The sequence below is a fragment of the Palaemon carinicauda genome, chromosome 5 (genome assembly GCF_036898095.1).
Source record: "Palaemon carinicauda isolate YSFRI2023 chromosome 5, ASM3689809v2, whole genome shotgun sequence".
NCBI classification, from domain to species: Eukaryota; Metazoa; Arthropoda; class Malacostraca; order Decapoda; family Palaemonidae; genus Palaemon; species Palaemon carinicauda.
The window spans coordinates 141,463,057-141,489,483 of NC_090729.1; the positions used below are offsets into that span (position 1 = coordinate 141,463,057).

The window sequence follows — 26,427 nt, forward strand, 5'->3', positions numbered from 1 at the left end:
ATATGTATATATATATGGGTTATGGAAAAACCCCGCGAAGTGGTGAATCCGCGATTGTCGAACCGCGAAGTAGCGAGGGTTCACTGTAATAATAATAATAATAAAGATAATAATAATAACAATCATAATTTTATTAACAACAACAATAATAATAATAATAACAATAATAATAATAGCTTTACGTATGCTATTTTATTCTTTTGTAGGATGTGTGTGTGTCTCTCTCTCTCTCTCTCTCTCTCTCTCTCTCTCTCTCTCTCTCTCTCTCTCTCTCTCTCGTACGCTTATTCGAAATGTGATTTTTGCAATAAAGAATATTATTGGATGCAGTACTACGTACGTATACATACAAAAGATTCCTGGAAAAGAAGCACATCCATTACATTTGTAGTACAGTAGTAGCCATCAGCAGCCTTACACCATTCTAATATTGTATGACTGCATCTGATTTGCGTTTCATGTTAATATTTAATTTTACTACGTACTGTATACAGTACTGAATTATCATATGATAATAATACAGTAATGATAATAATAATGATGATAATAATAATAACAATAATAATTTTATTAACAACAACAACAATAATAATAATAATAACAATAATAATACACGTAATAGCTTTCCGTATGCTATTTTATTCATTTGTAGGATGTGTGTCTCTCTCTCTCTCTCTCTCTCTCTCTCTCTCTCTCTCTCTCTCTCTCTCTCTCTCTCTCTCTCTCTCGTACGCTTATTCGAAATGTGATTTTTGCAACAAAGAATATTATTGGATGCAGTACTACGTACGTTTACATACAAAAGAATCATGGAAAAGATGCACATCCATTACATTTGTAGTATAGTAGCCATCAGCAGCCTTACACCATTCTAATATGGTATGACTGCATCTGATTTGCGTTTCATGTTCGATTTAATTTTACTACGTACTGTATACAGTACTGTATTATCGTATGATCACATTCTCTTTTCGTGTTTTATTTCTTTCTGTGCTGAATTATATATCATATGTAATGCAATGAACAATCAGTAAGAGCAGAAATTACTAATTACAGTATTAACGGAATTACAGGTAACAAAATATCGTATTTGGGGGTCTTCAGATTTCGCGGTATTTTCGAAATTTCCGGAGAAATCCGCGATATGTATATATATATGGGTTATGGAAAAAACCCGCGAAGTGGTGAATCCGCGATGGTCGAACCGCGAAGTAGCGAGGGTTCACTGTACTAACGCCGGTGGAGGGAAATGAAGAGGTACCAACTTCGCCACGTTCCTGACCTTCGTCCATGGGAGAAGTCTTTTTCTTAGGATAGATGGAATCCTTGAAACCTTGTCTCGAAATTTGTCGTTTGCCATTGATCGCCAAACTCGATTGATGTCCTTCAATTTGGCTTTCAGTAGGACGTCTGTGACGGAAGCAAACTGGAGTGAACCTAAGACCCTCTCCTGGTTTCTCCGAGATGTAAATTTGGCGCCGAGAAATTTTCTCGTGCCCTTTGCGATCTCTTTCCTCTTCCGTGGGGGAATCGACAGTTTGTGGGTGGTCAGATCCCATTGGAGACCTAACCACTGGAAGCACGACGCCGGAATCAGGCAGGACTTTTTGAAATTCACTCGGAACCCTAATTGTTCCAGAAACTTTATGACCTTGTCCGTCGCCTCGCGACATTCCCTATTGCTGTTGGGCCAAATAAGCCAATCGTCTAGATAGGCCACTAACTGTATTCCTTGAGTTCTCAACTCTTGGACCACTACTTCCGCTAACTTAGTGAATACCCTGGGTGCGATATTGAGACCGAGCGGCATTACCTTGAAGGCGTATGCCCGTTTGCCAAGCTTGAACCCCAGAAAAGGACGAAAATGACGCGCTATTGGAACATGATAATAAGCGTCTATAAGATCGATAGAGGTGGTGACGGCCCCACGAGGAAGAAAGGTCCGTACCTGCAAGACGGTCAGCATATGGAACTTGTCGCATTGAATGAATGTATTCAAACGAGACAGGTCTAAAATGACCCTTCCTTTGTCGGAGTCTTTCTTTGGCACGCTGAATAAGCGACCTTGAAATTTTAAGCACCTGACCCCCTGCACCACATTCTTAAGAAGAAGATCTTGGGCGAAATCCGTGAGATCTGCCGTTGGACTCTGATAAAAAGTGACCGGTGGAGGGGGGCCTTGAATCCAACTCCACCCTACGCCGTTGGATACTATGCTGTGTACCCATTTGTTGAACGTCCATCGTCTTCGAAACAGATATGGCCTCCCCCCTACCTGAGGAGTCTCATTGGGTCACAGATGGTCTGCTACCACGGGTCCCTCGGGATCCTCTGCCCCTCCGGAAACTCGACCACCCCCCCCTGTAGCGAAAAGGTCCTCTAAACCTACTCCCTCTCGTTTGCCTATACTGTACTATAACCTTGGACCAGGCCTTGAGATTCAAAGGCAGGGTTAAAAGCAGGCGAAGTCGAGAAGGAAGTCGAAGGCTGAGGTGGCTGGCTTACCAGCACAAACTGCTGTTGGGGTTGAGGTTTAGAGGCGGATGGATGTCGCATCTGGGATACAGGCACTGCCTGTACCACAGGTTGGGGTTGGGAACCCTGGAAAGGAAGAAATCGTCGCGGCTTTTTCCTGCCCCGTAACTGCGTGCGAGTGGATTCAAACTTCCTCTTAGGAATGAGACCCCACCTAACATGAAGGTTTTGATTAACTATGGCTGCCTCACTGAGGACGCCGTTCACCACATCATCTGGGAAAAGATCTGCCCCCCAGACCAAAGCTTTAATCAACCTGTTAGGCTCATGTCGAATGGAAGCCTCCGCTAAGACGTGCTTCCGGCACGCACGACGAGAGACAGCGAAGTCGTATGCATCACACTGAAGCGTGTGAAGCAAGGACTTCGTTAGGATCTTAAAGAGACTCATCAGCGTAAGCCAAAGAGGACATCTCCGCCATAGTAGCTGAGTTAATAGATCTACTCAATCTGACTCGAGCTTCATATTCCGTCCGAATCAACGAATCTGGCAACCTGGGAAGGCGTTCACTGAACTGTGCAGTCGCACAGTCCGGAGCCAACTTCCCCGCCGTGAAGGTCACCGGTGCATCAATCCAGCAGTCTTGGTCCCCTGGGAAGAGCAAAGAAGCCAGGTCTGTCTCCCGAAGTTGTGGCATAGGTTTGTCCTCCCTGGCCACTTGCAAGGTAAGATCCACCACTTTGGTGGTGCACGGAGTAGGAGTTTGTTCCTCGACCACAAACAAGGTATACATGCCCTTGTGAGGGGTCAACTTAGTATTCACGCATTCCCATTCAGTCAGGGTCCGGAGCCAGGCGGACTGAGCCTGCTCCTTCGGGAAGATAACAGTCTCCATCGGCACTTAATCCACCCTGACAATCGCGTCCTCTGTCAAGCGCGCGTAACCTAGGAATGGGAATTGCAAACCCGGCGGGTAGAACTCAAAGTCGTCAACCGGACGGGTACCACAACCCTCAATAGTCAACATGCCCTCCGAGAACGGGGCATGCAGGGCCAACCTCCACGGGTTGCTCTTCACAAATGCCGGGAGCTTTGATGCATCCGGGACCACAAACTGCTGTTGCTGTGGAAGGCCGGACCGCAAGAGAGACTCCATCATGGACTCCTGATTCTGCAGTCGTTGGGCGAAAGAGTCCATCGACTGTAGACGATCAGCAATAGGACCAATATGGGATTGCACAATACTCCCCATCTTCTCTATAAGCTGACTCGAAAAGGACACCGGATCAAAAGCCAGTTCCGGGACTTAGCCTTTGAGTTCCTCACTCTCGAGCCCTGAGCCGTCGGGGAAACCTTTTCCGAGACCGGCCGTCGCTTAAAAGTCGAGGATGGCCTGACGGGGAGAGATTTGAGTATTTTGCTAGCCTTAGGTAAATTCTTCTTGACATGCTTAACTTTAGGAACTACCGAGCATGACTTGTCCACGACTTTACCAGTAAATCCCTGAAAAGAAGAAACAGAAGAAGAAAGAGAATGCGCTGGACTAGGGAAAGGAACCTTAGACCGCACGCTACCTGCCTCACCTACCACCCTACCTGTACCAGTCGAGTCGACGACCATAGGTTCTACATCCAAATTAATCGCAGCCACGTCATCGAGAACATCATCGCCCAGTCCCACTAAGTCATCAGGGAAGGCTTGAGTCTCCTCGCGAATCCTGGTGATGATCGGTGCCGCCACATCAGACATCACCGCCGCAGAAATCTTGGCATTAGGGTAAAGGAGGGAACACATCTCCTCCGCCAAAATATAAGGATGCTTGGCCTTAACGTTCCGGCCAAAACCACCAACCCAGGTCTTGAGGGTCTCAAGAGTAGCGCTCGTGATGGCGGGAGAGACCTGAAAGAGACAATCCCGTTACAACGCAAATCATAAAAAGGGAGTGCAGGTAAAGAAAGCATTATTGCTCCAATATCGGTATGTAGCAAAATTATTGTTCCCACAAAATTGTAACAAATATCACAAAAAGTCCGAAACAGACAAAAATAGAAATAGGGGAAAGAAAATAGTACATACCGAATCACTCGTAACGTCAGAGACCAGAGCGTAACAAATCTCGCACCCATCCGGATGCCAGACCAAAAGATCGGCCACTTGGACCGCACACCTGGCATGAGAACGACAAACCTCATGCCCACAAGGCTGCTGCAAAACAGCAGTGCATGCCGTCTCTTGACAGTGTACCACCTGCAAGATAATTTGGTATATGAGTACAAAATTAACTTGTGCCGGGAACCCCGTCGAAATACTTAACATAATGTCTGGAGCCCCAAGAACGATGAGTGGATTACAGTGAACCAGTCCGCCAGACCCAAAGAAAGAAAATTATTATAAGTTTCTCAGCACACGGGATATCCACCGGAGTGGGGAGCGTAAGCAAGAAGGGATAAGCAGACTAGAAACAACCATCGAAATCCATAGGCTTCGGAATACATGAAATTAAATGAACTAAACTTAATGACAGATTGGGAGAAAATAAATACCAATGTGGTGCCGGAAGACATGCGTATTAAAATAGACTTTTCATATATAAACTATAGAGAGACTTATGTCAACCTGTTCAACAAAAACATTCGCAGTAAGTTTGAACTTTAAAAGCTCCAGTAATTACACTGCCTGATTAGGAAGATCATTCCACAATCTGGTCATAACTGGAATAAAACTTCTAGAATACTGTGGAATATTAAAACTTATGATTGAGAAGGCATGGATATTAGAATTAACTGCATACCTAGCATTACAAGCTGGATGGTACCGTCTGGGGAGATATGAATGCAAAGGATGGTCAGTTAAGAAAAATCTTATACAACATGCACAAAGAACAGTGCCAAAGATTAACATCTAGATCAGGGACAATAAATTTAACAGAACAAATTAAAATAAGATTCAGCCACTGCAGACCAAACAGAACAATACTTGAAGCAATTCAAATGAAAGAATGAAAAATTGATCACCAAAAATCTTAAAATACTTTCTGAATTTTCAATTATTTTTGTGGAATTGAACAAGAAACAGACAGAATGTGTCTCTCAAAAGTGAATTTTTTATCAAGAATCACCTAAAATTTTAATAGAGTTGTATGGAGTTAAAAAAAAAATTATAAATGCTGAGATCTGGATGTTGAGGAGCCACTATCCTTGTCCTACTTACAATCATACTTTCAGTTTTGTTAGGGTTCAACTTATAGGTAAATCTCTATTAAGGGATTCACCAACCCCAAATCTATATTCAGGGGATGGAACTGAAGAAAAACAGTAGCATCATCTACATATACGAGCTTGTTTTCTAGGCCAAATCACATATGGTACTGTGTACTGTATATAGTATGGAAAGTAATGGGCCACAGACACTGCCATTGAGGAACACTAGATATCACATTCCCAACTGTTTGAGCTTGAAAACAATGGCCTCATGATTAATACAGTCAATGGCCACACTAAATATTAAGGTCAATCATAGGAACATTTTAACCACAATCAAGGGATTTCTGTACAGCACTGGAAATTGTAAGTAAGGCATCACATGCTCTAAGGCCTTTACAAAAGCCAAATTGAAAACTAGGGAACTGATTATTATCTTCAGCATAATTATTTAGACGTTTACCCAAAAGACTCTCAAAAACTTCTGGATTGTATCAGAAAGGGTTTCTTTTATGGTTAAATTGAATTCCTTTTCGGTTGAAGCATAAACTCTCTGATCAACAGCTCTTAATTAAGTATAGTTATTCCAAGTCAAATCTGATCTGATCTGTTACCCTTTCTGCTTCTCCAAATAAGCATGTCTACAATCACTATTGAAGCAGGGTTTGCCTTTCACTCTGTACTTTAGCACAAGAAGGTACACATCTATCAATTTTGTTCATTAGATTCTCATTTAAAAGAACAACAGGCTTGACACTTAATTGCGACCAATTCATATTCAAAAGATCACACAAAATGCCATTCCAGTCTGCTTGCGATTTTATTTAAATCTTAAATGAGTATGAAATATCAGGGAAACCAACATTACTTGTTATAATGTCAGGGGGCCCAGTGTATACCAGGTTCAAGCAGTTAGCAGACCTGTGAGTTGAGCAGGGTAGACAGCTAACCCCGCCCCCTCCCGCTAACTAGCAGTTGGGGTGGTTATTCCTTGCTAAAAGTCTTATGGCTCGTGTTCCTGCTACACCGAAAGTAATATCCTTATAAATAGCTCCAGGTTTGTATCGTTAGGAAAAATACAAATTACTTCCAAATTTGTCATGCTTATGGAAGTAAAAAATCAGGAACTTTTTTTACTTTTAAGGGTACACATTGATATAACTAAGCTTTGAGATAGAAGCAACAATGAACATCAGGAGAGGTGTATGGAAATAAATAATATACATATTACACCATAGTATTAAACACAAATAAAAACACAAAGGTGACAAAGTTAAGATGAAGCCCAAGTAAGCAGAAACTTACTACATTCTTTTTTTCTTTGAAACTGAGTAACAATATGAGAGTAAGGGACAGCCCTTTGGTGAACACAAGTAACACTTATTATTAACCATCATTTTTATTACTAATATTGTACAGTCCTAGCTAAGCTACAACCCTAGTTAGAAAAGCAGGATGCTTTAAGCTCCAGGGCTCCAACAGGGAAAAGTAACCCAGTGAGGAAAGGAAATACGAAAATAAATAAACTATATGAGAAGTAATGAACAGTTAAAATAAAATATTTCAAGAACAGTAACATTAAAACATATATTTCATATATAAATTATAAAAAGAGACTTATGTCAGCCTGTTCAACATGAAAACGTTTGCTGCAAGTTTGAACTTTTGAGGTTCCTCCGATTCAACTACCCAATTAGGGAGATCATTCTACAACTTGGTCACAGCTGGAATAAAACTTCTAGAATACTGTGTAATATTGAACCTCACGATGAAGGCATAAATATCAGAATTAACTGCTTGCCTAGTATTACGAACAGGAGGGTACTGTCTGAGAAGATCTGAATATAAGGGATTGTCAAAACTAAGAAAAATCTTATGCGACATGCATAACAAACTAATTGAACGATGGTGCCAGAGATTACTATCTAGATCAGGAATAAGAAATTTAATAGTTTGTAAGTTCCTGTCCAACAAATTAACAGAAGAATCAGCAGCTGAAGACCTGACAGGAGAACAATATTCAAAACAAAGTAGAATGAAAGAATTAAAACACTACTTTAGAATAGATTGATCACTGGAAATCTTACAAGACTCTTTCAATAAGCCAATTTTTTGTGCAATTAAAGAATAGACAGACCTAATGTGCTTCTTAAAAGTAAATTTGCTATTGAGATTCACAACTAAAATTTTAAGAGTCATTCAGAGTTAAAGAAACATTATCAATACTGAGATCTGGATGTTGAGGAGTGACTGTCCTCGACGTACTCAAAATCATCTGCTATTCATGAATTACAGTATTTAAGACACCTTCAAACAATTACATAAGCATAAGTAAAATTAAGAGGTCTTTGATTTATTTGGATACAGTTAGGGTACTATTAATATCCAGCACTTACGCGATTTGACTTTGTTGGTGAACCTTGCTCTGTTAAGATATCAAGGGCATTAAGTACTGCCTTAGCTGCTCTTCCATGTGCTACAACATTTGGAATACTTCCATAAAGCCCTTGAATTGTCTGAAGTCCTCGAGCAATGCTTAAACAAGAGGAGTAGTCCCCATCCAGAAAGGCATCCCTAGAAAGCAAAACAATTACTTAATAAATACTTGTAAAGAGTTTTTCATCAATGACTGATATTGACAACACTAAATAACATTCATATGTATATAACATATGTTATACCAGAAGCTACTTTATTTTCTCTTCAATGATTATTGGATGAGAACCCTACGACCTTATCTAAAGTGGACAAGAGGAAAAACACAAAAGTGAGAGTCAACGCACAAAAATTATTCTCAAAACATAATAATTATCTCAATGCTTACCAGAAATTCACAGTGCTAGTACAGTTTTGCTTCCTTAATCGAGGGTTCGATCTTTGCAGATTCGGTCATTCACAATACAGATAACAGTATAAAATATTAAAAATAATCACATACTCACTGCTTCACGATAAATACTCTCACGTATCAATGTTTTCAAATCAACAGCATAAAGCAGAACAGCCCAACTTTCAAGCTAACACATTATTATCATTATTACTATAAGCTACAATCCTAATTGGAAAAGCAGTATACTACAAGCATAAGGGCTTCAATCAGGGAAAAATAGCCCAATGAGGAAAGGATATAAGGAAATATATAAACTACATGAGAAGTAATGAACGATTAAAAAAATTATCTTAAAAAACAGTAACAACATTAAAATCACAAATGTTAACCCTGGAACGTCCGCGACCCCGAGCGTCAAAACAAAACATGTTTTTCTCGCGTGACTTACCCCCGTGACTGAATTTGTGGGTGATCGACCTGCTGCAGGTCACTCGCCTACACGCTCTAGTAGTGTCCAGACGTGCATCGCTGTAGCTGTACTCCTTCCCAGATTTCTGAGACGCCTCGGGGTCGAGCACGACCGAGTTTACCCTTCTAAGGTAAGTTGCATAATTATCAAAGTTATTACGTATTATGAAATTGTCGTAGAATGGTGCAACTTGTATAGGTTATCAGTTGTGGAAATTCTGGGTGGATGGTTTGGCTACCACGTGCATGATTTTTTTTGTAGCTGAAATGCCATACATCACCACGGGGCCCATTTTTCCTCGAATGCCAATTTTTCAGTTTTTTGCATTTTTTGGCAGTCATTTTTCCGTAAGAAATTGCCAAATAGTGTCGCAAAACTTTTGCTTTTTTAGTGTTTGAAAGTGTGTCTAGATGATCTGGCTACCCATGCGTGACTTTGTTTTTGCCAGATACGCCGTAGATATTGGTATGTGGGCTATTTTCCTGCGGTTGCCAATTTCTGTTTTTTTTCAATATTTATGAAAATTTACTACGTAGTAAGGAATTGCCATATAGTATTGATTTTTTTCATGTTTATTTGTTGGAAAGTGTGCCTTGATGGTTGGGCTACCACGTGGATGATTTTTTTTTATCTGAGATGCCGTATATTAGAATGTTGGCCATTTTTCCGCGAGTGCCCCTTTTTCAGTTTTTTTCATTTCTTGGCTAAGTCATTTTTCCGTGAGAAATTGGCAAATAGTGTCGCAAAACTTTTATTTTTATAGCATTGGAAAGTGTGTATAGATGATCTGGCTACCCATGCGTGACTTTGTTTTTGCCAGATAGGCCGCAGATATTGGTATATGGGCTATTTTCCTGCGGTTGCCTATTTCTGTTTTTTTCAATATTTATGGAAATTTACTACGTAGTAAGGAATTGCCATGTAGTATTGATTTTTTTTCATGTTCATTTGTTGGAAAGTGTGTCTTGATGGTAGGGCTACCACGTGGATGAAATTTTTTTTATCTGAGATGCCGTATATTAGAATGTTGGCCATTTTTCCGCGAGTGCCTCTTTTTATTTGTTTTGCATTTTTTTGTTTAGTCATGTTACCGTAAGAAATTGGCAAATAGTGTCGCAAAACTTTTATTTTTTTAGTGTTGGAAAGTGTTTCTAGATGATCTGGCTACCCATGCCTATCTTTTTTTTTAGCCAGATATGGCGTATATATAGGTATGTGTTCGATTTTCCTGCGATTGCCACTTTTTCGTTTTTTCCCATTTCTTTCAAAATTACAACGTAGTAAGTAACTATCACAGAGTAATGATTAGATGTTTATTTGTCGGAAAGTGTGCCTTGATGGTTTGCCTACCACGTGGATGAAATTTTTTTTTTCTGAAATGCCCCCCATTAGCACGTTGCCATTTTTCATCGAGTGCCCCTTTTTATTTGTTTTGCATTTTTTTTGATTAGTCATGTTACCTTAAGAAATTGGCAAATAGTGTCGCAAACCTTAAATTTTTATAGTGTTGGAAAGTGTTTCTAGATGATCTGGCTACCCATGCCTACCTTGTTTTTAGCCAGATATGGCATATATATAAATATGTGTTCGATTTTCCTGCGATTGCCACTTTTTTGTTTTTTCCCATTTCTTTCAAAATTACTACGTAGTAAGGAACTATCACAGAGTAATAATTCATTTAGATGTTTATTTGTCGGAAAGTGTGCCTTGATGGTTTGCCTACCACGTGGATGAAATTTTTTTTTTTTTCTGACATGCCTTGTATTAGCACATTTCCATTTTTCGTCGAATGCCCCTTCTGATTTTTTTTTTTCATTTTTTTGTTAAGTCATTTTACCGTAAGAAATTGGCAAATAGTGTCAACAAACTTATATTTTTTTAGTGTTGGAAAATATGTCTAAACAATCTGGCTACCCATGCATGACATTGTTTTTTGCCTTAGATATATTGGTAGGGGATCCATTTTTCATCGAATGCGTATTTCTAATTTTTTCTAATTCTTTGCAGTTATCAAAATGGCGAGCAAGAGAGGAGCATTGAGCTTGGAAGCCAAAAATCAGCTCTTACAAGAGTTAGATAGCGATGTGGATGATACATTGGAGATCGATGACGTCACTGAGGATGAATATGTCGATATTGATGAGTTGGAGCAGGAGGTCAGGCAGGAACAGGAGGTGACCCCTATTCCTGAAATAATCGCCTTAGGCAATGGAGATGGAGAAGCCGACGACGATGTGGGGGAGGAAGAGGGGGTTGGGGCTTCTGGTTCTGTTGTCCCAGCCAGCACAATAACAACTCCTCTGCCATCTACTTCACGTGGTCAGCCCCCAGCAACGGTACCTCAGCTCACGCCAGTGGAGGAGAAAAGCAGAAAGAGGAGAAGGGGGGAGCTACAGGCAGCCAGGGGGACGGCAATCACCCAGATAGATGCTGAATTGGTTGAAGGTCGTGACGGTACTGTTTGGCATAGAGATCCAAATCCCACCCTCCCCCATATGTTCACACCAAGGATTGAGCCTGGGGGTCCCACTTCTCTCACATTGGGAGCGAGCAAAGTGTCCGACATTTTCTCGCTCTTTTTGAACGAACGCATGCTAGCCGAGGTTGTTTTGCGTTCTAATGAACGCCTTGCCCTATTGAGGAGTCATTACCATCATAGGGGCAACGTTGCCCTCAGGGACATTGACCTGAGGGAACTGAAGGCGTTTATTGGTATCCTAATAATGACGGCAGTGAGGTCGGACAACCATACCGACCTGGGACATGTGGAACCTCACAGAGGGAAATCCTTTGTACAGATATACAATGGTGAGGGTTCTTCGCTTCGATGATTCGGCCACCAGAGCAGAGAGGGTGAAAATGAATCGCCTCGCACCCATTAGAAAACTCTTCGATCACGTGGTGACCAATTGTCAAAGCAATTATAGCCCAGGACCACATCTGACTGTGGATGAACAGCTTGTCCCTTTCCGGGGGCGCTGTCCATTCAAGATGTACATTCCAAATAAACCTGCTAAGTAAGTAGAATTCTTTGTTTTTTATATTTGCGCATGTTATTATTGTTTTGTATTTATAAAAAATTGTTTATTTATTATATATATATATATATATATATATATATATATATATATATATATATATATATATATATATATATATATATATATATATATATATATATATATATATATACACACACACACACACATATATATATATATATATATATATATATATATATATATATATATATATATATATATATATATATATATACATATATATATATATATATATATATATATATATATATATATACACACACATATATATATATATATATATATATATGTATATATATATATATATATATATATATATATATATATATATATATATATATATGTATATATATTGTGAAGTAAAGAACTTGCTATATGATTTATGTATCTAAAATATAATATATTATCTATTCTATCTCTATCTATGTATAACTTGGTCATTTATTTATCTGATAATTTATCTTTCGTATTTGTAAATAATGTCATTGTGTAATAATAATAATAATTATTATTATTATTATTTTTATTATTATTATCATAATTTTCACTACAATAATTATCTGTTAATTTCTCTTTCGTATTTGTAAATTTTTTTCTTATACTGTATATTTATTATTATTATTATTATTATTATTATTATTATTATTATTATTATTATTATTACTATATTGATTAGTAATATAATTGTATATTGTGTATTTTTAAAAAATTTTTTTTATCTTTTTACCTTTATTAGTTACTAATTCTATTTCCCTTTTTCTAGGTATGGTATCAAGATTGTATTGGCGTGTGATGCCGATACCCATTACATGTGTAATGTGATTGCCTACTTGGGGAAGGACACTGTCCAGATACCAAGAGGATCGACGCTTGGAGAAGTTTTTACGTCTGATCTTGTGGCACCTTTTCAGAGAAGTGGCCGCACAGTGACGACGGATAACTTTTTCACGACGCTACCGCTCGCTTTGTCACTCTTGGATAAGGACATGCATTTGTGTGGCACCATTCGCCAAAAGCCTTATATTCCTAAGGAACTTATGGAGAAGGTGCTTCTCCCAAAGGACTCAGTGGCAGTGTTCAATTACGACCACAATCTAACTCTACAGTGTCAGCAAATTAGTAAGACTAACAAGGTGATGCTGCTGAGTTCCCTGCATCATGATCCATCTGAGGTCGAAAAAAGGAAGACCGACATTCAGATGTTTTATAATGCGACCAAGGGAGGTGTAGACACATTCGACCAGATGTGTTGTACATCTAGTTGTATTCGTAAGTCACGACGCTGGCCTCTGACTCTTTTACGGGATATTGAATATAATAATGGTAAATTCTTAGATTCTCTATTCGCGCTTGCCCTTCGCCAAGACAATGCCAAAGCGAACGTTCCTCAGAGATATCGCCTACGAGTTGTGTGCTCCCCAGGCAATACATCGGTATCTAACGTCACACAGTTTGTCGAAGGGACTCCGTCAAGGCATGGTGGATACTTTCAAGATACCTGAGCGGGAACCACCAAGACCTCAAATTGCCGTTGGCCACATAAAACTCCCTAAAAGGATTCGCTGTCACAGCTGCCCACCTAGGGACAACCGCAAGACAAACACTGTGTGTCTCCGGTGCAAGAGTCCTGTTTGTCTGACGCACCAGAGTGTCTTCTGTCCAAACTGTAACACAGCGTTATTGGTAAGTTACAACATGAAAATTTTGTTTACTTCTTTTTGGATTGAATATTATCAAATTTTTTTCGCTAAAATATTATATTGTTTTACAATTTTTTTTTTTATTTTTTTTTCCTTCAAAATTTTTTTTTTGGGTCAGAATTCTAATTTTATAGTCGAAAAATAATCGACGATCATCCAGCAACCCACCATACAATTTTTATGCATATCCAAGAATAATTATATTAGTAAATAACACCTTGAAATTGACATATCCTTCCTACATTTCTGGTGGCAGATTAGGGAGTCTGAGTCAGTGTAGTTGGCGGCCATTTTGTGGACATATCCGAAGCGTAAGTTGCCATATCTTTATATATTCCTGTTCCCTACAGAATTTGTGATATTTTGGTATATTTTTACCTGCATAAATATCATATTATATATTAAATATATGTATTTTTTTACGAAATTTATAAGTACTCAAAAAATGACCTTTAGATATGGCCCCTGAATAAATGTAATTTACAAAATAATGAAGATTTTTTTTACATATTTCTATTTTAGGATAACATGTTTATTCCCTAAAAAAAATTAGCCACTTACTATTTCATTTGGGTACCCAAAAAAAATTCATGAAATTTGGACAAATTTTTTTGGCCAAAAAAAGTTACCCTTTTTTTTTTTCATTTCAGATCTTCACCTCCATGGGTCCAACTTCATCCAAAATACATCAAGATGTGTCCTGAACATTCAAGAATCAATTCCTAAAAGGATTTGTGTATATATGTATAAATTTTTTTTATGAATTTCAATGTAAGGTCTTTTTTTCTACTTAATTTTTTAAAATATCTATAATAAATAGTTTCTCTGCAGATGAGTAGTATTTATCTTTACAGTAGTTTTAAGCATTCATTGAATTTTTTTTGGCAAAATAAAAAGGAGGTTACTGCAAAAACAGATTTTTCAAGAATTTTGTTTTGCGTCGGGGTCGCGCGCGACCGAGTATACCCTTAAAGGGGTGTCCGAGTAGCGTACCTCGAACTACTTTCTTAGGGATATCTGGGATTCTCCTCCCAACCGACCAGAATTTTGTGTAGTTTCCCCTATCTCCGTTTTCTATAGTGGGTCCCTCTGTAGCGGATGAATACACGCCCTGAGACGACCTGGGTCAGTGAGCGTGTGTGGCCAGGTCTCGGTCACCAGTAAGTTTATGATAGATATGGTATCAAAGTCCTTTAAGACACTCGGGGAAGGATGGGTGGGCCATAACCCGAAAGTAGTTTGAGGTAAGTACTGTTAGGAAAAATACAAAGTACTTAAAATCTGTGATTTGTTCCAACACGGAGTACTTACCTCAAACTACTTTCTTAGGAGACTTATACTTTAGGAGGCGGGAGTGGTCTTGCGGACTGAAAGACCAGCTGGAAAAAATATCAAACCTAGATAGGAGACTAGGTTCTTCTGACCCCAAAACAGAATATGAGACTTAGGGAAAACTAAAAAAAAAAACTATTTTAGTGTCTAAGTAACTCACCTCTGTAAGAATCTTCAGACATGGATGCTTTCATCTAAACGTCTTCCACATGGCAGGAGTAAGGGATCAAGGGGAATGGAGGGGAAGCGGTAATAAGGGGGAAAGGTAAGGAAGGAACCTGTGTCGCTTGGACTTACCGCCCACGGCTTCCCCGGGGCTACAACCTTAAATCTTCTGGAGCGCAGAAATGACGGGACCAATAGAGAAACCGTCCAAAGACTTCCTAAAACAGTCCTTCAGGTAGTGGGCGGCAAAGGTGGACTGCCTGGACCAAGTGCCCGCCTTCAGGATCTGGCCCACAGCCATGTTTTTCTCGAAGGCCAACGAAGTACTCAGGCCCCTAATATCATGGGGTCTCGGCTTTCCCGGAAGGGAGACTCCAGTGCTGTCGTAGGCCCTCATTATCATCTGTCGTAACTAGAAGGAGACAGTATTCTTGGAGACTGCTTTCTTCACTAATCCCGATGAGACGAACAGACTCTTGATCCCAGGGCGAAGCCTGGACGTTCTTTCCAGGTACTTTCGCACCGCTCTGACTGGACACAGTAACAAGTCCCTCGGGTTGTCCGAACGGGGAATCGCTGGCACCGAAAAGCCCTCGAACCTAGGGTCCCAGTAAGCTGGGTTCTGTGTCTTGGCTAGCAAGAACCTGAAACTTAATTCCCACCAGCCTTTCGTGTGCGAGACCTCGTACGACAACCCATGGAGCTCGCTTACTCTCTTCGCTGATGCCAGGGCTAGAAGGAAGACAGTCTTGAAGGTGAGCTCCTTGTCTAGGATGTCCTTAAGGGGTTAGAGCCTTCAGAACTCTGGCCACATCCCACTGGGGCACTCTCGAGGCACGGGGGGAACAAGATTGCTTGAAGCTCTTGATGAGCATCGAGATTTATCTGGAAGCTCCTAGATCAATACCTTTGAGGAGGAAGACTTGGCCCAAGGCCACTCGGACTTCCTTGATGGCCGGAATAGACATACCCACGTCGTCTCTCAGATAGACTAGGAAGTCCGCTATCCTATGAATGGAGGCCTCCAACGGCCTGATGTTCTGTGAGGTGCACCATTTAGTAAAAGTGGTCCATTTCGCTTGGTACACTGCGACAGAAGACCGTCTCAGGTAACCCGACGTTCTTGCTGTGGTCTTCGACGAGTATCCTTCCCTCTTCAGGAGCCGCTCGATAACCTCCACGCGTGTAGGCGGAGGGACTGAGGGTTTTCGTGAAACCTTTGGAAGTGGGGCTGACGGAGGAGGTCTTGCCTGTCTGGAAGGGGCCATGGTGGGAGGCGCGCTGGTTCCTTTAGGTCCGCGAACCATTCTCTCTCCGGCCACCAGGGCGCTACCAAAGTCATCCACAGGTTGTTTGCTCGCCTTACTCTGTTGAGGACTTGTCTGAGCATCCCAAAGGGAGGGAAGGCATACACGTTGAGGTTGTCCCAAGGATGTTGAAAGGTGTCCTCGAACGCTGCTGTTGGATCTGGCACAGGAGAACAAAACACGGGGAGCTGTGCGTTGAGTCTTGTGGCAAAGAGGTCCATCACTGGCAAACCCCACACCAGGATGACTGTCTGGGCCACTTTAGGGTGTAGGGACCACTACGACCCTACTACTTGACTCCTCCTGCTGAGGCCGTCGGCTAGAACGTTCTGCTTTCCTGGAATGAACCTGGCTGTGACCTCGACCTGTTCCTTTGAGGCCAATTCCAGTAACTCTGTTGTGAGACTGTACAGCTCCTTCAACTTCAGTCCTCCTTGCTTTTTCACGTAGGCCACCACCGTGGCGTTGTCGCACATCAGAGCCACGGTGTTTCCCCGGAGTAGATGGACGAATTCTAGGCATGCCCTTTGAACAGCCATTATCTCTAGCACGTTTATGTGACGGTTCTTCTCCCCGGGGGACCACTTCCCCTTCGCCGACTCGTCGAGAAGATGGGCTCCCCAACCCTCCTTCGATGCATCCGTGAACAACAGCATCTCCGGGGGATCGATCGCGAAGGGCATTCCCTTGAGGGTGTTCGTCCTGTCGTGCCACCACTTCAGGATCTCCTTTGTCTCCGGGGACACCGGGACTATTTTGTGCAGGGACTCCCCCGGGGTCCAGAGCTCCTTTAGGTTCCATTGAACCACTTTCAGTTTGAGTTTCTCCGGGGGACTAACTTCTCCAATGACACGAGGTGGCCCACCAACCAATGCCAGTCTTTGGCTCTCCTCGGCAGGTCCGCTAGGAAGGGGCCGAACTATCCAATCCAGATTGTCCAACCTCTCTGAGGAGGGGAAGGCCCTCACCAAGTGGGTGTCTAGAACCATTCCCAGGTAGGTCATCCTGGTGGAGGGCGTCAGCTGCGACTTTTCCAGGTTGATGGTGATACCCAAGTCCTTGCAGAACCGTAGAAGCTTCGCCCCTTCCTCCCTCAGTACTCCCTCTGAGGCTGAAAGTAACAACCAGTCGTCCAGGTAATGAATCAGGCGGATGCCCTGTTCGTACGCCCAGACCGAGACTGTTGTGAAGACTCTCGCGAAGACCTGAGGGGCTGTCGACAGCCCGAAGCAGAGAGTTCTGAACTGCAATGCTTGGGTACCCCACTTCATCCTTAGGAACTTCCTGCTGGAGGGGTGGACAGGGTTCTGAAAGTAGGCATCCTTGAGGTCTAAGGACATCATGAAGTCCCCTTCCCTCAAGGCTGCCATTACCGACTTCGGGGTGTCCATCTTAAGTCGGTCTTGCACACAAACTTGTTGAGGGCCGACAGGTCTATGACCGGCCTCCAAACCCCTGTCGCTTTCTCCACCAGGAAGAGTCTGCTGTAGAACCCCGGGGTGGGGTTCTTGACTGATTCTAACGCCCCTTTGGCGAGCATGGCCGACACTTACTCCTGCAATGCCGCTCTTCTTAAGGGGTCCTTGGGCGCCAACCACTCCGCCTGTTGGTCCGGAATTAGAGGGGGCGGGTCCACTAGGAAGGGTAGCTTGTACCCGTCCTTCAGTACTGCTACGGTCCACGGATCCGCTGCGTAGTCCCGCCAAGCTTGCCAAGAGTGTTTGAGGCATCCCACTACCTGAGGCTTTGGCAGGAGTAGGGGGCCTCTCTGCCTATCTTCTCCTAGAGGCGCGGCTGGAACGTCCTCTCCTAGAGTTGGGATAGGAGGACCTAAAGGAGGCTTGCGGGATCGAAACTCCCCTATGGGAGGGCTGCGAGGCTTGGTGCCAAGACATCGACGGGGAGTCTCTCCTCGGCTGGACTGGCGATGAATGGGATGAGTGGGGGCCGTCTGGTGCAGACCTCCTGTGTGCCGGGCATCTTGCAGGTGGGGGCCTGGGCTCCCCGCTTCTTTGAGTTTCCTGACCCTCTCCATCACCTCTTCGACCACCTTCAGGGGGAAAACGGAATCGCCCCACACCGGCGAGTTCCTCAGCGGCCTCGCCTCCCGCTCGGGTAACCTACGGAGCAACTTGCTCAGGACGGTGTCCTTTTTCCATAGGACCCGGTTGGCTGTTTGCGAGAGGGACTGAAAATTGAGGAATTTCAACGCCTTTCCCCCCGAGCTGATCAGCTCCCGCAACAAGGTCTGGTTCTCCAGTACGGAGAGGTCATGCGAGGACTGGAACCCCACCAAGGTGCAGACCCACCAGTCCAACCAAGGAGTGATGTTCACCAGGTCTTGGGCCATATCCTCCATCATGGAGGCTTCTGCTGGTGAGAAACACACTGGAGCAGAGGATGCCCTGTCTTCTGCCGCTCCTTGATTTAGGGTGGCAATAGCTGCCTCGATTGCACAGGGATCTCCTCGGCGACCATCCAGGACGTAGAAGCGTTTCTGCGTTTTAAGTCCCGGCAGCAGTTTGGAGGAACCCTGGCTCCTGGGGGTGTCCGCTTGGCTCGCTATGAATTTATGAATGTGGTCCATTCTTAGCTTTATGTCCGGTGCTAGAGGGAGGGTTAGGGACGGTTTCTGCTGGACCGGGTTGTCCACCAACCTGCTCAGCCCGGAGAGCCAGGCCTGCTCCGCCGAAGGCTTAGGGTCGTCCAGCCTGTGGCGTCGCATGATGATGGCTAAGACTTTCCGGTAGGAGGAGAAGTCGTCTGTAGAGCACTCTCCTCCTTCTATGAGGCCTTCCGCTACCTGGTCATCTGCATGGGGAGCCTCGTCGATAACGGATGGCGCCGCGTGGGAAGCCAGATCCTTCCTCTCACGTCGAGCCACTGGAGCGGCGACTTGCAGAGCGGGCGGATCCGCAGGGACAGGAGTAGCCGTCATGGGTCTACTCCCTCCCACGGAGCTCCGCGAGCCGTGGACCTCCCCAGATCTGCCGGCTGGCCCTGTCGCTTGGGAAGAGTCGCCGAGGGACCGGGAGCTGGGGCCATGCTGCCGGGCCGAAGGGGCGGCTCTTTTCGCTGGGCGGATGGAGCCGGTACCCTCGCTGGACTTAGGCTTGGCGAACGCCACCTGGTGGGCTGACTTCGGGAAACGGCCGGGCCTACAGGAGGACCCGTGGGATTGTCACTCGCACCCACTTATCTCTTGACGAACGGCCCTTCTTGTACTTCTTCCTGGAGGTCCTGGCACGTTTCCTGGAATGGGCAGAGCGCGAGCGAGACCTCTTCCTACGGGACCTTTCCCGCTTCTTCCTGAGGTTTTTTGGGCCTGCATCTTCCGAGGAAGACGAGTCCGATGAATCGAGTTGAACGATGATGGGGAGGAAGACGAGCCTGCTGAGTCTTTCGATACGTCCGATGCTGCTGGGGGATCTTCATGTCGTTCCACTGGCGATGGAGGCTGCAAAAAGACGGGCGGGGAGCGTCGACGACGGAGCCAGGGGAGACTGAGCCGCCTTCTTGGGGGCGAACCAGCTGTCGAACTCCTCTTCTAATCTCATAGGCGACCTGAAGGGCGTCCTGGGGGCCGTCCAAGCGATGGAGTCTAAATTCGACGAGCCTGCTTCCTTGTCCGCTTCTCCCCCGGTCGCTGAAGCACCTGAAACGCATAACCACGATGCGGGGGAAGGGGCCGGAGCAGACTTCCCCCACATCGGATCTACGGACGAGACGGGTCCTGTAGGCACCAGAACCTCGTCCCCCGAACACACTCCCGGCCCCCATCAGGTCCCCCACACGCCTGTACCGACACAACATCCCCCACATCAGGAATATCAGACTCCTGGGGAAGGGCGATAGGCCGCTTCCCCACAACGGACTTACCTCGTCCCCTACTCTGGGTAGGGGAAGACGGCAGGGAACTCTTCTCCGACGGGGCATCGTGCGACGCTAAGGGCGAGGAGATGCTAGCCTTCTTGGGCAATCTCTTGGCTGCCTTCTTTTTCTTGGTCCCGTAGAGAGCCCACTGGATCTCGAGCCAAGACTCGCACTCCGGACACGTGGCTGAGGGGGAACACACACTGCCCCTACACGAAGAACACAAAGTGTGGGGATCAACCTCCGGCTTAGAGAGAAACGCACCACAAGATTTACCGGCCATAGGCCCGGGGCAACGACGAGGATGCTCCATAATCGAACACTAAAGCACCAAGCAACACAGGAACACAAGAGGAAAGAGGTGGATAAGGTTAGGGTTGAACACGTGGGAACCGCGTGGGGACACAAAGGGTCGGGGACACATAGGGTCGCATGGGATGAGAGAGCGCGACGAGACGTTAATCACGTCGCGACCAGAAACTTACTGGTGACCAAGACCTGGCCACGCACGCTCACAGACCCGGGTCGCCTCAGGGCGCGTATTCATCCGCTACAGAGGGACCCACTATAGAAAACGGAGATAGGGGAAACTACACAAAATTCTGGTCGGTTGGGAGGAGAACCCCAGATACTCCTAAGAAAGTAGTTCGAGGTAAGTACTCCGTGTTGGAACAAATGACAAATTCGGAGATAATTTCTATTTTTCCCTAACTAATAGAACCCTGGAGTTATTTATTTGGATTATCTTTCAACAAAGCTGGAAAGTAGCCTTTGGACTTGAAGTGCGAGGTGGCAAACCTGCCTAACCACTTGAGCGGGCAGGCTGGGGGGTACCCAGCCACCTCTATATATACTCTCACAGCAGTGAAGTATGTCACTTTTGATTGCAGGCAGGACTTCTGGGGGACAGGTGATGGCGCAGCAATTTACATAACCCCAGGTTTGTAGTAGTTAGGGAAAAATACAAATTATCTCTGAATTTTTCATTTGTTCCCATACTAACAAACCTTCTGTTGTTTGTTTGGATGACTCACCCTTAGGTGGGTGGAAGTCTTAAGTCTGGCATGGACATTGACCCAGTTTTACCTAGTCGAGTATATGGCTGTGGTCTAGAGAAAATTTAACACCTAGCTAAAATATACAGAGTGAGTATAATAGCACCCTGTGTTAATCAGTGAAATACCGGTAGTTTGTTGTCTTGTATGAACACCATCTGAATCTATATAGGAAAAACCCGATGTATGCCATTGCTTACCTCGCAGAAAGCAATAGGGACGTGGACAGTATATACATTTATAACTTATACTAGGCTACACAAGGGAAGTGATAATTACCAGCAGAGGTTGAAGCCAGGTTGCATAGGGTCCCATGGTGCTGTACTCAAAGGGAGGGGAAGATGAAGAAGGGAAAAGCCAAACATAGTTTCATTCATCCCATTCTTAACCTGGGTAACCAATACCCTCAACCAACTGCTACTTGTCCCTCAAGGAGCCTGAGGCATTCTTAAACCACTTGTTGGGCAGCCAACACAGGACTGATAGTGAATGTATCGAGTCTCCTATGGGTCACGTCTTTTAAGTACAGTAATGGGCTGTGAAAGCAGTTTGTCTCTTCCACACCCCCCCCCCACTTGTACTACTTGCAACATGGAGAAGTTACGTTTGAATGCCAAGGAAGTGCTAATTCCCCTAGCATCATGGGCTCTAGGTCAGCGAGCCGAAGGAGGATCGGGATCCAAGGCTCTTTCAATCACTTGGTGGATCCAGGAGGAGACAGTGTTTTTAGTGATCCTCCTCTTTACTCTCCCTGAGCTAACAAACAGAGGTGTTAGTCGAGGGCATGTTGCTGCAGTGCGTTTCAGATAGTATCTCAAACTCGCCACAGGGCATAGTAACAACTGATCTGGGTCATTGGTTATACTGTAGAATGGACTCGCAATCTGAAAGGGCCCGAATCTATGGCCCAGTACCCCCGGATTTTGAGTCTTAGCAATGAACTCAGGGTCAAAGCTAAGTGTCACTTTCCCCCATTCCCTTGAATGGACGATGTCATATGAGAGGCCATGAAGTTCACCGACTCTCTTTGCCGAAGCTAAAGCGAGCAGGAACGCTGTCTTCAAAGTGAGGTTTTGGTCAGTTGCATGGCGTAATGGTTTGTAGGAAAGGTCCTTTTAAGGATCTCAAGATGTGAACCATGTTCCAAGGAGGAGGCCTAATCTCTGATTGAGGGAAAGTGATCTCATAACTCTGTATGAGTGATGAAAACTCTAGCGAAGCGGAAATGTCAACTCCTTTCAGCTCAAAGCCGAGGCTTAAGGGCGAGCGATAGCCTTAAACCACCGAGACAGAAAGAAGCTTTTCCTCCAAAAGGTATACAAGGAACTCCGCTATTACTGGAATAGTGTCATCGAGTGGAGAGATATTCCTTCCAAGACACCAACCACAGAAGACTCTCCATTTAGCCTGGTAGACTGAGGCCGAGGAATTACGCAAGTAACCGGACATTCTCTGAGCAACTTGTCGAGAAAAGCCCTTCTGAGAGAGGAGATACTGGATAGTCTCGAGGCATAAAGTCGAAGTGACTGCAAGGTTCTGTGAAAGATATTTGCGTGTGGTTGTTTGAGTAGATCTGATCATGGAGGGAGCTTTTGCAGTAGATCTATTAGAAGTTGCAGGAGGTCTGGAAACCCCTCTGCGTGATGCCATAGCGGAGCTACATGGGTCATCATTAGATCTTTGGATTCTCTAGTCTTGTTGAGCTGTCGTCTCATCAGACTAAACGGGGAAAAGGTGTACAAGTCGATGTGGTCCCACCGTTGTTGAAATGCATCTTGCCATAGAGCCTGAGGGTTCGGGACTGGAGAAGAGTATAGCGGGAGTTTGCAGTTCAGAGATGTTGCGAACAGACCTACAGTCATGGAACCCTAAAAAGTCAGGACTTTGTTGGCTATATGACGATTCAAACCATTCGGAGCCTACTATTTAAGTCGCCCTGCTCAGATTGTCCGTGAGCACATTCCTCTTGCCAGGAATGAAACGGGCTGATAGACACACCGAATGTTCTTCTGACAATCTGAGGATCTTTACTGCAAGATGGCATTGAGGCTGCAAAAAGGTACTGCCCTGTTTGTTTATGTAAGCCACTACCATGGTGTTGTAGCTCATCAACACTACAGAGTGACCTGCCAGCAACTGTTGGAACTGATGAAGAGCTAGGTAGGGTGCTCTCATCTCTAGAAGATTTATGCTTTGGTACGTTTCCGACTCTAACCAAAGGCCGCAGATCGTATGGTGCAGCAGGTGAGCCCCCACATTTCTTTTGATGCATCTGTGAAGAGCATCAAATCCGGAGGGGGGACAAGAACATTCTGGCCCCGTCGAAGGTTTTCGTCTGCCATCCACCAATTCAAATCCGTCATCTGGTCCTGAGTTATAGGAACTCAAGTGTCCAGTGGATCAGAGTGTTGGTTCCACCCAGACTTCAGCTGCCATTGCAGGGATCTTATCCTGAGGCAGCCGTTTGGAACTAGACAGATGAGAGAGACTAGATGGCCTAGCAGACTCAACCAACGAAAAGCCGGAAGGACTTCTTTTCTGAGGAAGGGTGCAGCCACTTCTCTTAATCTGTGTACTCTTTCGTCTAATGGGAAGACTTTCTCTTGGATGGTGTCTATTATCATACCATGGTATACTAGCCTTTGGGAAGGTTGCAGTAATGACTTCTCGTGATTTATCAGGATCCCCATGTCTCGGTAATGAAGAAGGGTTGTTTCCGAGTTTGCCAGGATTAGGCAGTCGTCCAGATACCTGAGGAGATGAATGCCGTTCCTGTGAGCCTAAGATGACACTATTGCGAACACTTTGGTGAATACCTGAGGAGCTGTCACAAGACCGAACCATAGAACCTTGAACTGGTATATCTTTTCCTCGTGTATGAACCTTAAGATACTTCCTTGAAGATGGATAGATTGGGATCTGGAAGTATGCGTCCTTTTAGATCCAATATGCACATGAAGTCCCTTGGACGAACCGCTTGAATAACCGTATCTACAGTCTCCATTCTGAACTGAGTCTGTTGCACACGATTGTTCAGAGGAGAGAAATTGATGACTGGTCTCCAGCCTCCAGTCGCTTTTTTCACCAGCAAAATTCGACTATAGAACCCTGGGGACCCGTCTGCAACCTCTTGGAGAGCGCCCTTCTGCAGCATGGTCTGGACTTCGGCCGTGAGGGCCAGCTCCTTTGCGGATCCCTTCGCATAGAAGCTTAGATGCACTGGATCCTGAGTTAGAGGAGGGGGAGATTGAATGAACGGGACGCGATAACCTAGGGCAATCACTTCGACTGTCAAGGGTTCTGCCCCCTCAAGCTACCACCTCTGCCAGAGGCTCTGTAGGCATCCTCCCACAGGTGGTAGGTGAAGAGGAATGCTATTCCTAATGGGAGTGACCACCTTGGCCACTTCCCTTTCCTCCCTTCTTTCCTTTGAAGGACTTGATCTTTTTCTGGCAAAATGACATTTAAGAAATTTAGGTAATTAACGTTCATTAAAATTTTTCTCCGTGAGCCCACTGTCTGATATAAATTTTTGGACGGTCGGTCCGCAATGAAGTCTTGCGGCCCTTGTTAGATACAAACGCGTGTTTTGGTGAAACTTGTACAAAGCATGGTGTGGTAGTGACTAATTTTATTAATCATGGTGATGAATTCTTGTACTGAAGTTGTGTTGATAATGTACAATTACTGTACAGTCATACCTCTCTTCACAAAAGACTCTGTTTACAAAATTTTCAAGCTGCGAAACGAGATGTGAATATTTTCATGACTCACTTTACGAAAAATTTTTCACTTTAAGAAAAGAGATTTGCCAGCCGGGCTGAGAATAAAATACAGTAGTCACCCATCATAGAGTTGAAGAAAATGGGTTCATACAATAGAAAATGTAGCTGTAGTCTATAATAGGGGTAACTATAATAGTGCAGTACACATAGAACTGTATATTTAGTATATGTACAGTATTGTACTGTATGTATTGTATTATTTTCCATTTATTATTACATTATGTTGTGATAACTACTTAATTTACAGGTATTAACATTTAGTTTAGGTATATTTAATGCTTCAAATGTATTTGGCTGTACAGTATTTCATTGTGGTTATACTGTAGGTTCATTATGAGATTTAATGTGGTGTTTTGTATGGTTTGGAACGAATTAGGCAATTTACACATGAAATGAGACTCACAACACGAAAAAATCTCTTTACGAAAGCCACTCCAGAACGAGTTAATTTCGTGCTGTGAGGCATTACTGTATATCTGAAAAATAATACGAAATAAAATACCATGATAGACAGCACATGAAAAGAATGTAGGCAGTACAGTGAGTTACTTAGTGCATTAGTCAACCACAGGTCGGTAATGGTAAGTAGGTTGGTAGGTTATAAGTTGACTCACCCTAGGGCAGCAAGCATTTACCGAATTCTCAATTTTCACGCCTGTCTCTGTTACCTAGCCCCAGAAAAAATCGAGGACTTACTGTAATTACCAAAGAAACAAAGGCATGATCAGATATCTAAACTGGAGGACCAACTTTGCTTGTTATAACACTAGGGGAGTCAATGTATACTGGGTCCAAGCATTATCAGACTTGTGAGTAGCCTCACTTATAATTTACACACAGCCTGATTCAGAGGCAAAGTCCAAAGCTCTTAAGCCATAGAGAACAGTAGAAAAAAAAAAAACAGAATTTAACCATCCATATGTTAAACATTGAAATCCCAACAAGAACCAAAGAGGCCTTTCTATATATTCTTGTATCTTAGCAATAGTGGTAAAAAGACAGCCAAAGATAGAGTCATTCAAATATGGATTCTAATAAACAGAACACAAATAAAAGATGCTATGCCTGCCACAAACTTTTATGACATGAATTTCATGACATCCACATTCATAGCATGACTTATGGGAAACATGGTACTGTATATAGACCTCATAAAAACTGACATACCCCTTGC

At 43.8% G+C, this 26,427-nt stretch overlaps 1 protein-coding gene across 3 annotated transcripts in view; it reads right to left on the minus strand.

Annotated features, from left to right (window-relative positions):
- LOC137641521 (vacuolar protein sorting-associated protein 33B-like) overlaps positions 1–26,427 on the minus strand; it is a 268,777-nt gene that overhangs the window by 22,135 nt on the left and 220,215 nt on the right. For 2 of the 3 annotated variants that reach the window (XM_068374148.1, XM_068374147.1), the window contains exon 5: positions 8,072–8,249. In XM_068374148.1, coding sequence (XP_068230249.1) covers positions 8,072–8,249 — 178 coding nt within the window. Of the gene's footprint in view, positions 1–3,497; positions 4,375–4,551; positions 4,723–8,071; positions 8,250–26,427 lie in introns of those variants that run through there. The other variant, XM_068374149.1, reaches the window with a different exon arrangement.